The sequence below is a fragment of the Episyrphus balteatus genome, chromosome 2, assembly GCF_945859705.1.
Source record: "Episyrphus balteatus chromosome 2, idEpiBalt1.1, whole genome shotgun sequence".
Classification (NCBI taxonomy): domain Eukaryota; kingdom Metazoa; phylum Arthropoda; class Insecta; order Diptera; family Syrphidae; genus Episyrphus; species Episyrphus balteatus.
This window is the reverse complement of record NC_079135.1, coordinates 106371745-106386678: the sequence shown is the minus strand read 5'-3', so window position 1 is coordinate 106386678 and position 14934 is coordinate 106371745. Positions and strand designations below refer to the sequence as shown.

Sequence of the window (14934 nt, the reverse complement as noted above, 5' to 3'; positions counted from 1 at the left end):
CTTGCCAACCCTATGCCTTGACAGGATATCGTTAGGCAACCCATGTGCAATTTATTTCCTTAGACACTATCTTTCAGAAAATATAACTATGGCGGGATCTTCTACTATAATATTCGTATAAAGAAAACTATCGTAATCTGTGTGGCTTTGTTTCTAAATCCCTAATCTAAACTTTATATATATGTTTTTTTATGCTATTCAGGACCGAAAATTCACGAAATAGGCTCCAAAAAGAGCTGTCTCTAATCGGCATGCCTAAATTGTGATATTTCGTCACAATACTACTCTCAGGGAAATTTAAATTTCCGACACTCCACATTGATCTGTTAGGCTTACATCCAGAGGCGGATTTACAAATTTTCATGGTATAGGCTTTTCAGTTTTTGCCGCCCTTGCCCCTTCATTTTTTTATTTATATCTCGCTTCGAAAGCGTACCTTTCATACAAATTTTTCACGTTATAGCAAATCACTCGAAAACGGCTCTAACGATTTTGATTTAACTTTGAAGACGTAATACTCAAAGCAATCTCAAAAAAGTCAAATAACAAAAATAAAGTTTTCATTTTATAAAACTTTACCCTAAATGTCAGCTCTTCCCCAACTTCAAATTTTTTTTTAAATTTATGGTCCAAAATACTATTAAGTGCCTTAAAAAATGTCCCTTTTTTTTAATTTCATTTTTCTAGAAGTACAAATTAGTAGAAAAATTATATGGATATTGAGTTATAAAATTATCATTGTTTTACAAGTTTGAAACCCAAATTTGGATCGAATTGTTTACAAATCACGGTAACAATGTGGATTATCTTGGTAACGCAGTGGTTTTTAATTTTTCTGGGATTTAACTTCATAGGAGACTTACGTTGTTCCTATAGTTTAAAATAGAAATTTCAGAGAGCTTAATTATATGATTTTACAGAAATTTTCAGTAAAGTAACGCAGTTGTTTGGTTTTGATTACTTTGTGTTTAAACTGTCTGCAACTATCATAAATATAGAAATATCATTCCAATATTTCGGTGCAAATGTTATTTTTTAATAGATTAAAGTATAACCAAACCATTCTGTGTCAACTAAAATATATGAAAATATATTGATAAAAATGTCCATATTTTTTTTTTCAAAATTCACTGTCCAAAGGGACAACTTTTTAGGCACTAAATAGTATTTTGTCCCTTATATAGAGCCAGCTCTTAAAATCTACAAGTAAACTAACATACACGGTTAAAAATTCTGGAGTATTTTTTAATACTTTTTGGGTTACATATAGGTCTACACCAAAAATGTATTGAAATTTATTACATGACAAATAATAAAATTTTTTGGTTAATACAAAATGTATTAAAACTTAATATAGTTGTATTAAAAAATAATTCAGTTTATAATAGAATTTAATACTGAATGCATTAAATTTCAAGTATTGCATATTAAAATTTAATGTTTTTATACTAATATCTAATAAGAATTTTATTAAAAGGTAATACAAGATATTTCAATTCAACACCAAATATATTTAAAGTGGATTGGGTTCGATATCCCGCTTTTCATATTCCCGTTTTTTTAAATCCCGCTTTTAAAATCCCGTTTTTCATTATCCCGCTTTTTATAATCCCGCTTTTTAAAATCCCGATTTTTATAATCCCGTTTTTTATTATCCCGATTTTGCAAGAAAAACTAGTTGTTTTATTTTAAAAAATCGCGCGATTTTTAAAAATAAAACAACTAGTTTTGCTTGCAAAATCGGGATTCTAAAACAAATTAAAAAATCAGACATTGTTCTAAACGCATTTAATTAAAACCTTTAACAAAAAATATATTATATAAAAAAAAATTAGAAAAAGTAAGGAATGTGATACTTAAAAGAAATCAATTAACAAACTAATATTTACTTTAAAGTTTCAGAAGAACAATCAAATCGTGATAATCCCATAGATTAATAATAACATAAAATGATCACAACACCTTAAATTAAGTACACACTACATAATCAAAAGAAATTTCATTTAAATATATTTCAACTTATATTTGGATGCATTTCAACAATTTTGATATTTAAATGAATGAAATTTCTTAAACTTGTGAACTCAATTTAAGGCTTTAATCATTTTATGTTTTTATAAAAGAAATACCGTTTTCATAATGTGTTGAAGGTACATATTGTGTGTGGGCAAAAAATCAGTTTTACTAATTTTTTGTCTATTTCTCATGATTTTTTTATTTGTGAATTAAGCATGTATTTTGTAAAAAAATCGGGATTTTCGGGATTTGACGGGATTTTAAAATGCGGGATTTCAGAAAACGGGATTTAAAAAAGCGGTATTTTAGTAAACGGGATTTTGAAACTTTTTTTCGGGATTTTCAAAAAACGGGATTTTAAAAAGCGGGATTCCGATACGCTCCCATTTAAAGTTAATACGATATATTCCTTTTCCAAAATTCATTACTGAAAATAAATATATTAATCATAAATAAATATAATAATGGTGATATTTATTGGCTCTATTTTATCTGTTTCACAAACTGTGGCATGTAAAATCTTATTGCCGATCAAACTTCATCTGCAATGTATGCATTTTGCTTCGAAAAAATACAAAGCGTCTTCAAATTAGTACAAATTTACAATTTTTAATTTAATTTTTTTTTTTAAAAGGTACCTCAAACATAGAATTTTTTCTATTTTAAAATGGCTGAGGTTGTCGGTTGATTAAAATTTAATATTCTTGTATTACAATTTAATACTTTTTATTTTAGTTTTTAATAAATTCCTATTATATTTTAATACAATTATATTAAAATGTAATACAATTACCTATATTAAAATGTAATACAAAAATATTAAAATCTAATACAGCGGTGTTAAATTTCATACAAGATTAGAATTTAACCCACGGAGGTCATTTTCTGATAATTTTTGTATTACAAGTATACAAAATATTAAATATTGAAATTGAATACAAAAAAGATTAATAAGAATTTTAATATTTTCAAAGTATTAAAATATAACATTTTTTGTATTGAAAATTGATTTAATACAAGAGCTGTATTAAAAAATACTCCAGAATTTTTAATTTTTAAATTTTATTTCAATGAGTTTGAGTTCCGCATTAAAATGATGGTTTGCACGAAAATCAGGAGTCACTTCGGTTAAACCACAGCTGTGCACAGGTTTGTTCTTAACGTCATGAAAATCCTGGGTAAAATCACAATGTCGCGTCATTAGAATCACTGGTTTCCCCGTTAAAAGGATCATTCCGAAAACATCCCAAATTACTTTGGAAAAATTACATAATCTCTACACTTTAAGAATGGGTCGCTGCTGTACGATTGTTTTTTTTTTTTGCTAAAATCATCTTCTAATCACGTATTGCTTTGGCAAAATCTTCGGTAGCCGAGAAAAAATGAATCATGGAACGTGTCGTTTAAAGCACGGGTTGGCCAATAAAACCAAGGGTAGGATTGGTTCGGTTAAATTAATGATTTGGTTGCCCCTTAAAATCACGAGATTCCTCTTTAAAAGTCACGGTTTCCACCCGAATCTTTGCTGTATTTTCGCCAGTAAAACACGGATAGCTTTGGTAAATCGCTGTTTTTTTTTTGTACAACCATGGGTTTCCCAAGTAAAATCACCTCAACTTATTCAAATATGTACAAGTACATACATGATATCTTTATAAGTCCTTCTTATTCCCACATGAAAACTCCTAAGGAACGTGATTATTAAAAAAACACGAAGGTTATAATATGGTTTGTTGCGTGTAATCGTTCTATTTTCTTAGCGTATTTTTTTTAGGTTTTTATAAAAAAAAAAACACAAAATTATATATAAACTAGCCAGTTCGTAGCCTCCAACTAGTAGTTGGACTGGCATGTATGGGTTGTTAGTGGGAAAAATGGAATACATTCAACCCTATTACGTAAGTCGTTTGTACTAAAACGACACAAAAAACGACTCGATCTGGACGCCAAAATTGAGGCTTAAGTAAAACAATTATCGTGTCGTAGAAAAGGGGGGTGAAAAGCGAAGGGGACTGCCAAAATCTGCCGCCCTAGGCTCCAGCCTACTCAGCCTTCTGGTAAATTTGCCCCTGCTTACATCATATTTTTATTGGCAGTGCTGCAATACTTACTTTGTGACTTTGGGAGTTTCAGTCAAACCATTTTACTGCCGACAGATTCCCTTGAAGTGTATGCAACCATCATCAAAACCCAAATAGATAACGTATTCATTCATTCTTAAAGTATAAAAAAAAAACTCTTTCCATTTATTTTTCGTTGAAATGATTTATATTTATTTACTTATTTTTCAATAATAATATTAATTTTTTTACTTTTAATTTTTAATTTATAAGTTACTTTTTTTTTCTTATACATTTAATTTAATATTTAATTCATTAAAATATTTTAACTAGGATTTTTTTTTTAATATAAATTTTTCAATGCATTTAAAATTTGTTAAATGCTTTTTGAAAAAAAAAAAAAAATTATCAACTTAAAATAAAAAAATAAAAATATATATAATATTTAAAAACTAATTTTCATACACATATAAATAAAACCTAAAACGTCAAAATATTCTTTCTTTTTTTTTGTATTTTATTTATTAAATTGTATTTTGTATATATATATATATATATAAATTCTTTTTTTATTTATTTTTATTTTTATTTTACTATATAATGAGGTCCAAATAAACATTTTCTTACAAAATAAATTATTTAATAATAAAATTCTAACTCAAAAGTTAAAAAAAAAAAAATAATAATTAAATTATCTTAATATTTGTATCTAATATAAATGTGATTAGGGTCATAATGACAGGAAATGCATTTAACATGCTTAATATTTGTTTGTTTTTCTTTCTCTTTATTTTTAATACTTTAAAGGTTAAAGATATCAATTTTTTGCAAAAAAAAATTTAAATTAAATTATAAACAAAAAAAATATAAGGAATCAAAATAACGGTTTTACTACATTGACGAGTATTTTTTTGTTTTTTTTTTTATTTATTTTTTTTTTACAGCGAATTCTTTTTTCTAAGCTAAGAGGTTTTTTTTTTATAATACAAGAAGGAGCCTTGAGGTTCTACGGGAAGAAGCTACGATACGTTGCGGTTTTGATATGATGAGCATTCTGTGTGTGAAACGGTCTCTCTCGTTGGATTTTACTTTTTATTGCACCATATTGATTATTATTTTTTAAATTTTCTCCGAATCTGGTCTCCAGGGTTACCAGGTCCAGGACCACTACGAAAGGAACTCCGGATATGGTCATGATACCCGGTCTGGCGGAGTCGGATGATGGGTGTTCGATGCGAGGGTGTCCCGACTTCCCGGCGAAAGCGAGGTGCGTTCTTCTTCGAGAGGCATAGAATAGGGTCCAACCGGAGGTTGCCTTAACGGTGGATGACTGGTAGCACTGGCTGGTGAAGCCGCCGGCGGGGAAGTTATAGAGTGGGGAGAATGCGAATCGGAAGATGGTCTACGGCTAAATAAATTAAGGCCATTAAAGGGGGAAGCTGAAAGAAGATGCGCTGAGAGAGGGGGAAACCCTGGTAACCCTGGCAAGCCATGAAAGAGAGCTAAAGGGTTATGAAACAGTCTAGGATCATTCCCCATCCAGTTTTCCGGTGGGAATCCAGGTGGATTACTTGGAGGAAAATGTCCCTTCAGAGCATCAGCAAAATTCATACCCGGCATTCCGTGAGATCCGGCATAAAGCCGAGCTAAAAACTCAGCTTGAATAGTTGGTGCAAGCCCTCCAAAAGGTTTATTATTATTGCATGTATTTTCGTCCCCATTGTCATCTGAATTACCCGTCGACAAAAGCTTTCGATGAAGATTCGAATTCGAACTATGTCGATCACGACTTCGTTTCGACGGAAAAGCAGCATTGCAGCCATCAATGTTGCACTTGTGCAGGAGCTTTAGATGGATATTTTGATAGTGCGTTTGGAGACTAAAGTGATTTTGGAAGACTCGACCGCAAGCTGTACACCGCAGAGGATTGTCCTTATCGATGGGAACATCTTCTTCTTCGATGAAATCATCGTAAATCGGTGGTTCCTGTTCACTTTCCGGGCCATCCGGGTAGAGTGCGGGAGGTGGTGTTGGCAGGGGTTGTTGGTTGTTTTTATTTTCGTTGTTGTTATTATTATTGATGAAGACCTGCTCATCGATGGGTTCTTGTTTAACTATTGGAACTTCCGAAACCAGGGTTTCTGGAGCAACTTGGGGTTGGGGTTCTGGCTCTGGTCCAGGTTCATGTTCATAAGCCTCTGGAGGTTCCTGTTTGATCACTTCAGCAGGTTCGTCAGGTTTTTTCTTAGCTGAGAGATCTAAAGTAAGATTTTGAGCTGTTTCGCCACTATCTTCTAACTTAAGCCTCGATTGACCACTTTCGTTACCATTTACCGACGTTGATGGTGTCAACGGTGGTGATGGCAAAACTTTCGATGTCTCCGAATTCGTTCCCGACATTGGACTCTCTGATTTCCTTGGTCTCTTCGACAAGTCTAAAGTTGGATTTTCTACACCCCCTTCATCTTCGTTGGAATTTGTTGGAACTTGCTGAGGTTTCAAAGACAAATCGGCTACATCAAACTCTTCCAACGAATTATCACAGGAATTCTCCAACGACTGCAACGTACACCGAACTGGATTTTGACTTTTTCGCTTTCGCTTACTACCAGCTCCGCTCGCATTTGCTCCACCATCTCTATCGACACTTTCCGCCCCACCACTCATACCAACTGTTACCGCCGTCGTCGAACTATCATATTCTTCCTTCCCGCCACCATATGAAGAATCAGCTATGCTGAGCGAGTCATCGGTATTGCTGTGATTGTCCACATCATAATCCACATCGGATGACTTTGAATCTTTGGTAAGACTGAAATCGGTCGGTTGATCCTCGCCCTCAGTCACATAGTCATCCGAAACGGTCTTATCCAGAATATTATCAGATTCTTCACCAACGACGACGATTCCACCTTCTCCGTCATCATCATCGTCATCGTCCAGCACATGACCATCATCATGATCGTCATCATCATCGTCGTCATCATCGTCGAGATCTTCCGGATGGGTGTCCATGTGGTGTGGATTGTGTTTGAGTCCATCCGGATGTCCTCGACCATCATACCGTCCCAACATGGCGCTATCCATGTACGATCGATGGAGAAAGTCTTGACTGTGTTTGAGGTCCATGCCCGGCATTTGGTGATGACGCATATCTGGTGGAGGTGTGAGCAGTGGAAAGCTTCCGAATGGATTGAGAGGATTAAGGGCACCAGCCATGAGACCATTCGGAGGCTGTAGAAGGAGAGGATGTGGTTGAGCACTCCGACCATCGTGGGGGGAAATTTTTCTCCTGAGGTGGGGCGAATGAAGCTTTGGATTCGGATTGGCGCTATGACGATTTCGAGATCGTCTCGAGCTGAACATCATACTACAACCGTCTACCGTACATTTGTGCATTTCCCGCAGATGTACCGCTGAGAAATGGATCTTTAGGGCTCCTTTGTCACAGAAGGTCTTCAGGCAGACATTGCACTGGACACGTTTTTTGCCCGTCACAGGGTTGATAAATTGTGTTCCTAGGTTTGCCGGCAGGGATCCCCATTGGCGTTTACCTCCGGGTGAATGGGCCTTGCGACTTTGGTGTGAAGGCATCGATGACGCACTTAAACGGGACATTCGCTGCTGGTTTTGTTGATGTTGCTGCATTTGTTGCTGGTGCGGTTGATGGTGTTGGGAACTTGAGTTATGAGGAGGATGGTGATGATTGTTTTGGGGGGATTTCGACTCTAACCGGCTATTGCTCAAGTTTAGGGCATTCGGACCCGTGGGTCCCAGTTTTTCTTTTTTAGATTCCGGTGACTTACTTCGCTGCAAATTCATCGATGGGAAATGTGAAGCCAATAGACTGTGTGGCATTGGATTTCCCGAAGCAGCTGCAGCTGCTGCTATTGCTGCCACTTGATTGTTTGTTAGACCCCCGCCCGCCGATGAAGACTGTGGTGGCGGTGGAGGTGGCAAATGAAAGGGTAAATGATGTCCCGACATTGCCATTGCATTAAACAACGATTGATTTGAGGCATTCTTCTCCTCGGACATTCTTCTACGAGCTTGAGCCAATGCCTGTTGTTGCAAATGATGCTGATGTTGTTGTTGTGCGGCCATTTCTGGACTCATGCGAGCTCCTCCATGCATCATTGACGGCGGAAAGGCACCAAGTGCTGCTGTATTGATTTTTCGAAAATCAAAAGGTTGCATATTTTGCAGATGACTTAGCGGATTTGAGCCCGGATTACCACCACCACCACCACCGCCACCCTGAGAGTTGGCGTTTACCGCCGACTGATTTGTCGACGGCGGCGGTGGTGGCGGAGGCGGTGGATTTCGGAAGTAATTATTCAAATGATTCGGTGGTAGGCCAGCGGCCAATTTCTGATGCAAATGCGATTGAAATTGCATCTGTGCATGTGCCAACGAACTCAGATGCATGTTCATTGGATGTGTTGCTGCTCGTGGAGGCGATGGTCTACGACTGGGTGACATCACCATTTGTCTAACAGCCAGCTGTTCCGGATTGCGAGGATAGTCGTTGGTAAGGCTGCTGATGCTTTCGCTGCTGCCGCTGCTAATCCCTTTATTCCCGCTGCTGTGGTGATGATGATCCTGATTAACGCTCATTAAGACATTCAATGGGATTTTTTTTAAACAACATTGATGTCATCATTTCTTGAATGTTGTTGTGTGGTTTCTTAACTGGAGTACCCTGGAAAAGAAAAGAAAGACAAAAAAGTTAGAAAAGTTGGTATAGAAGAGCTTCTTAGATGATATTCCTAGAAAATTTAAGACCTCCCAAATTGATGATGTGACAAAAATCCTCAAGTGGACCTCTGGGAGACATCATCAAACCACACAGGCAGACAGTCATTTAGAGGACTCTCCCTCAAGATAGCCCACTCATCACTTTGAACAATGGGACAACGATCATGCCTCATCTTCACAAGTCATTGAAGAGGTAAATATAGCGCGACAAGTGGTCTCTCTTGGGGCATCAGATCGTACACATTCGTCATCGTATTTGAGTTCTCGTTTTTTTTTTTTTTTTTTTTTTTTTGGTACCTGTGAGTTCTTCAGGTACTCAGTGACGATGTCACTTCAACTAGGCCCTTTGTCATTCGTTTCTATTTTTCTTTACCATTGCGTCGTGCGTCGTTGTTGTAGTCGTAGTCAGTCTGGACAACTCGCCGCACACTTGTGACAGACGTCAATTTATTTGCATAGGTGAGTTGTTCAAGTGGGATACCTCAGTTTCACTTTTTTTTTATTTTTGGATTCGTGGGTAAATATCATGGTGACAGAAGGTAGATAGCCTTCGAGTCAGGTCAGTGTAGAAAATAGGTTTTTGTTGAAGGACTTACATGGAATATTGTCATTTCAAGTGTTGGCTAGAACACTTGAGAAATATGTCTAATCCTTTGGGTACATTTTTGTTGGATGGTTTGATTTCAAGAAAAGAGTCGAGAGGATATGATGTTTTTTTTACGCAGGTGATTTCGAAGAAAATAAGGTATCAACAAATTTGTCATTATTTTCTTTAATTTTTATGATTTTTTCAAAAAAAAAACTGATTTTTAACATTTTTGGATTCAAATATATCAAAAACTTTAAACGATATCTTAAAACGGGCAACGGATATGAACTAGGACTTAAGTGATGTATTATATAAGACTGTTGTTTTATTTCTGTACTGAACAAATACAAGGTTTTTCTAAGGTTATGGCGATTGCTTTAAGAACAAATAATAAAGAGAGAGCTTAAACAAAATAAACCTTTTTTATGACATTTTTTTATAAAATGTTGTTTAATTTCTTTTAAATATCCTTCTTTAATTTTATAAAATCTCAAAACCATAACCAAGACTTAAAATGATATTTTAATCCACCTACAATGTTGCAGTTTATTCATATAAAAAAAAAATCATTTAAGCCCTTAAGTAATAAAACTTTTTTTTATTTTAATATCTCCATGGAACAAACAAGCTTCAACAAATCAATTTAAATTTCAAGAAAAAAAAAGGTATTCCATTTAGTTGACCATCACAGCATTAGTAGAATTCATTTTTAACAATAAGTAGAGCTATAATTTTGCTATCCTCTTCACACATTTAAATTGCCCACTAGTGTCACTTTAATGTCATCGGCAAATGGAATTTTTATGACATATTATTTGAGATTGTGGAAATTCAGTTGGGAGGGTACAGTGGGACAGTGACGTATTAGAAATAAGTTAGAAATTATTTTACAATTTAAATTAATAATAATATGTCGATTTGAATAATATCAATAATATTTTTCTTAATACTTCTTGATTCTTTTTCTGACTGCATTATAAAACAAAAGAGTTGACGTCAAAACCTCAAAAAAATAAAAACATAATTTTTGTGCAATGTATCTCAAAAAACATTTTTTTAATAATGAAAATAAATGAAGGTACTTAGGATATTATTATTATTTTTAAACCCTCTCTGTATATTCTTAGAAAGAACATACCTATGTTAAAAGAGAAAAAGAAAGATTTCGTTCAGATTTTTAATATTTTTAATGCTTAGATAAGTAGTTTTGCAAGCAAAAATTCAGACAATGATTGCTTTATCAAGAAAGGAAAAAGTTCTTTGGTTTGTCTGAAAAACCTAATTTAGAAAAATGTTTTAATAATTAGCTTTTTTAAATGAAAAATGTATACATCAAGTAAAAGGATGTTGAGTTCTGTAAAATCTTCTTCATTATATACAGGGTGTCCCAAAAGTAATGGATCAAACTAAGTATGTTAATAGGGGATCTTAAGGGCTCTCAGAATTTGGTAACTTGTTCATCCCAAATCCTTACGGTTTTCGATTTAATGCAATTCTTGTGAAATTTCGAAAAACTCGACTTTGCAACAGTATTTTGCTTCCTGCTGCCATTATTGATTTTTGTTTTTTACAATTCTTTTACTAAAACATTGACAAATAAGTAGGAACAATTAATTAATCAAAATATTTTTTATTCCATACGCCATTTCGATGCAAATTAACTAACAGTTTCAAGTTTTATAAAAAATCAACTTTTAACTTTTATTTGAGAGCAACACCGCAAAAAAAATTTCTATGGTGTGAGAATGGTTTATTATTTTAAAAAGTTGCCCTGTTATTGTAGTTTTCAAAAATGTATAAAAGTTTCCAAAGTTGCAGTTAGATCGCAAAATATTACAATTTGAATTCAACAAAACAGGGTTTTTCAAAGCAAAAATACAAACAAAAATAGAGGCTTTTGTTCAAAGAAAAATAAACAAATAACAGTTCGAGAAAATGTGTTTGTTTTGGTTGTTTTTTGCTCTGAAAAACCCTGTTTTGTTTAATTCAAATTGTAATATTTTGCGATCTAACTGCAACTTTGGAAACTTTTATACATTTTTGAAAACTACAATAACAGGGCAACTTTTTAAAATAATAAACCATTCTCACACCATAGAAATTTTTTTTGCGGTGTTGCTCTCAAATAAAAGTTAAAAGTTGATTTTTTATAAAACTTGAAACTGTTAGTTAATTTGCATCGAAATGGCGTATGGAATAAAAAATATTTTGATTAATTAATTGTTCCTACTTATTTGTCAATGTTTTAGTAAAAGAATTGTAAAAAACAAAAATCAATAATGGCAGCAGGAAGCAAAATACTGTTGCAAAGTCGAGTTTTTCGAAATTTCACAAGAATTGCATTAAATCGAAAACCGTAAGGATTTGGGATGAACAAGTTACCAAATTCTGAGAGCCCTTAAGATCCCCTATTAGCATATTTCGTTTGATCCATTACTTTTGGGACACCCTGTATATTCCAGTTAAGAAAATTAATTGAAAATTTACATTAGAAATTTTGCATTAGATGTCATAGTCATACATTTTTTTTTAAACAACTCAAATCTTTGAAGGAAACAAAAAAGTTATGAAGAGATTTAGAAGCACCAAGTCACTTCTAATGTCCAGAAGGCTAGATTAAATCTATTGCATTTACTTGCATTTACATGATTCTTTATCATTACTCTTTGCAACTATTTCGAACAGAAATGCTATAAACTGTCATACCAAATCTTCATGGCGAACTGATCAAATCCAGCCGACATTTTTTTTTTTTTTAGAAAATATGATAATGGAAAATGAATTTGATGAGCAAATTTAATTGGTGCAGCTCAAAATGTTTTAAATAAATGGAGCAGAAGAACTAAAACTGAAAAAAGCTAAAAATAAAAAAAATTATTTTTTTGCACAAAAATTCTTTCATAGATTAAACGCCCCTAAAAGTATGCGTTTTATTAAATAGGTAGGTACCAGAAATAAAACATTCTTATCGGTGCTGGAGGCGTTCAGAATTATAATGTGTTATAACAGTTTTGATGTATTTCGATCTTGTTTTCTTTAAATAGATCTATTTTTGATTAAATTCAACTGATTTAAAAAAAAATTTAGTTTTATTCGAACAAGAATTAATAACAATTCTAACTTGTTCAAAACTTTTTCCTGTTGACATAATAATGATTTTCTCGGAATTTTTTACAATTTTTTAGCGTTGTTTCCGTATTTTATTTTACTTATATTTATTGCTAGAAATGCATTATCTTCTTCTTCTGATTATTTTTTTTATTAATACTTTTCTCTTAAAATTGCTTAACTATTTGGAATATTTAAATTTTTAAACAAAAAATTAAGTTGTATCAAAAAAATTAAATTTTCGAATAATAAATTAATTTTAAAAAATTTCTTTAACATTTTTGAGATTTAAAAAAAATAACAGTTCAGTTGAATTATTTTAAAAATTTTAACTCAAAAGATTTAAAACTTTTCAGTTGTATTTTTTTACGTTATTTTTAATATTATTTAGGATAACTTGTACAAAAAGTTTTAACAAGAAAGACAAAATTTGAAAAAAAAAACAATACTCTAAGCTAATCACTTATTGAACTATTAAACAGATGAAAATCTTGAGAAAATCTGTTCTTTAAAAAATGAAGAACATCTTCGTTTATTTGCACAAAAAAAAAATATTACAGATTAATAAATCATTTTTTTTGAAATTTTCAAAAACATTGCATAAGTTTAAAAAAATCTGTTAAGTAGCCTATATTTCATCCCTATACTTAAGCTTCCAAATGCAGTCTTCTGCCTTCTTATTATTTTTTAAAATTTTATTTTTAAAATTATATATATGCAAATCATAAAAAGTTTTCATTATTCTTCTATCTGCATGATTAGATTTCTTTCAAACCCATTTGCCCCACTGTACACTGCGGCAAGATCAAAAACTAAAAAAAGAACTCATAAAAAACCTATTTATAAGCAGTTCCACCGAATCAAATCGATTTGATGTAATATAGAAACAAGTCATAATCATCAAAATGTATACAAAACTGATCAATTTAGATTTGAAATTTTGGTGTTTTATTGTTCCCAAATATATTTTTTGAAAGCCATATCACCACATCAGTTTACCACCATCTTGCCGCACTTATTAGCCTACCGCATCGAACATATTATTAAAAGGGATTACCATATATCCCTTCTATAACAAACCTTATGACTCTTTTGACATTTGGAAACTTTTTTATTAGTAAAAGAAGCATAAAATGAAACATTTGAAGAAAAACAAAAATCCATAAAACTACCAAACAAAAAAAAAAAAGTTCACAACAAATAAGTTTTTTGACAATAAATTCCGATTGATGACAGTTTTTCACCGATAAAGCCTTTCAAATTTTGGTTTTTTTTGACAAAATTCCCATTTTAAGTCATTTAAGTCATAAAAAAATGGTTAAAAAAAAATAGAGTTCTTAGAACACGACTTTTGACACATTGTTGCTGGTCTTGTCGATGACCTTTTTACAATGTTGTATCTCTGTTTTGAATCTTTTGGATACTTTTTTGGCATTTATTGTGTATCTATAAATTTATAGACGAGAGTGAGAAAGAGGTGCCCCCTTTTTTTTTTGAATCATAAAACACAGGTTATGTGTCCAAACTACAAACGGTCTTCTTCGTGCAAGCATCTTTCTACAACTATCTTAAGAGATTAAGACCGGACCATAAGTTGGACTGGACTTTTTTCTTGTTTTGCTTTTTTATGTCACTTGTTGTTGTTTTGTTTAATGGCGTGTTTTACGACGAACGACATTCAACTTTGGAATGTAATTCCAGTCATTTTGCCGCGCGTATAAATCTATCTGAATGCGCGTTTGCTACTGATGAATTATACTACCGCTGCTGCCGCTCAGCGCACACACCTCCTCTATACAGCTTACCGACGAGGTGTAATTAGGTAGGCCGCTCGGCGATTAGATGCTTTTTTAATGTCATGTCTTAAAACATCATAGACTTACTTCGGGTGGATTGAACGGACTTCGGGGTTCGTAGAGTGACCGCATCACACATCTAGGAACCTATACTCTTTGCGAGTGTGGATGGAGGCGATAAGATTGTAGAGTCTTGAAATTCTGGTTTTAAGTGTTTTGTCATCTCCTATATGTTGGACTTGTACGACGTCCGTCGTCAATGTTGTAGTTGTTGTTGTTTCTCATTACTTTGGTGATGGTTTGAATTTAATTTGTTGTGTTATTGAGGTGCTTATAGTATTTAGTTGAGAGCTGCTAGATGATGTTACTTTCGAGATAAGAAAACATCAAAAAGCCCCGAGAAGTAAAAGAGACAACGACGACGACGATAATGGGGGGAAGGTCATTGGCAATGTTCGGTGACATGCTTCGATTTGGTTTGACAACTTCCTGGAAATTGGTTTGAATTTTTCAAAGTGATTTTTTTTTTGTTGCTTTTAAGTGAATGTCATGAAATTAGGGTAGCCCCTTTTATGGGACTTAAAGAGTTTTTTTTTTTTTTTTTAGT

General features: G+C 33.1%; 1 protein-coding gene across 1 annotated transcript in view; it reads right to left on the bottom strand.

Annotated features, from left to right (window-relative positions):
• Nucleotides 1-4789: 4789 nt before the first annotated feature.
• Nucleotides 4790-14934, bottom strand: part of LOC129910200 (uncharacterized) — a 55434-nt gene continuing 45289 nt past the window's right edge. The window contains exon 2 of the mRNA XM_055987474.1: nt 4790-8778. Coding sequence (XP_055843449.1) covers nt 5268-8693 — 3426 coding nt within the window. The 5' untranslated portion in view covers nt 8694-8778 and the 3' untranslated portion in view covers nt 4790-5267. The remainder of the gene's footprint in view (nt 8779-14934) is intronic.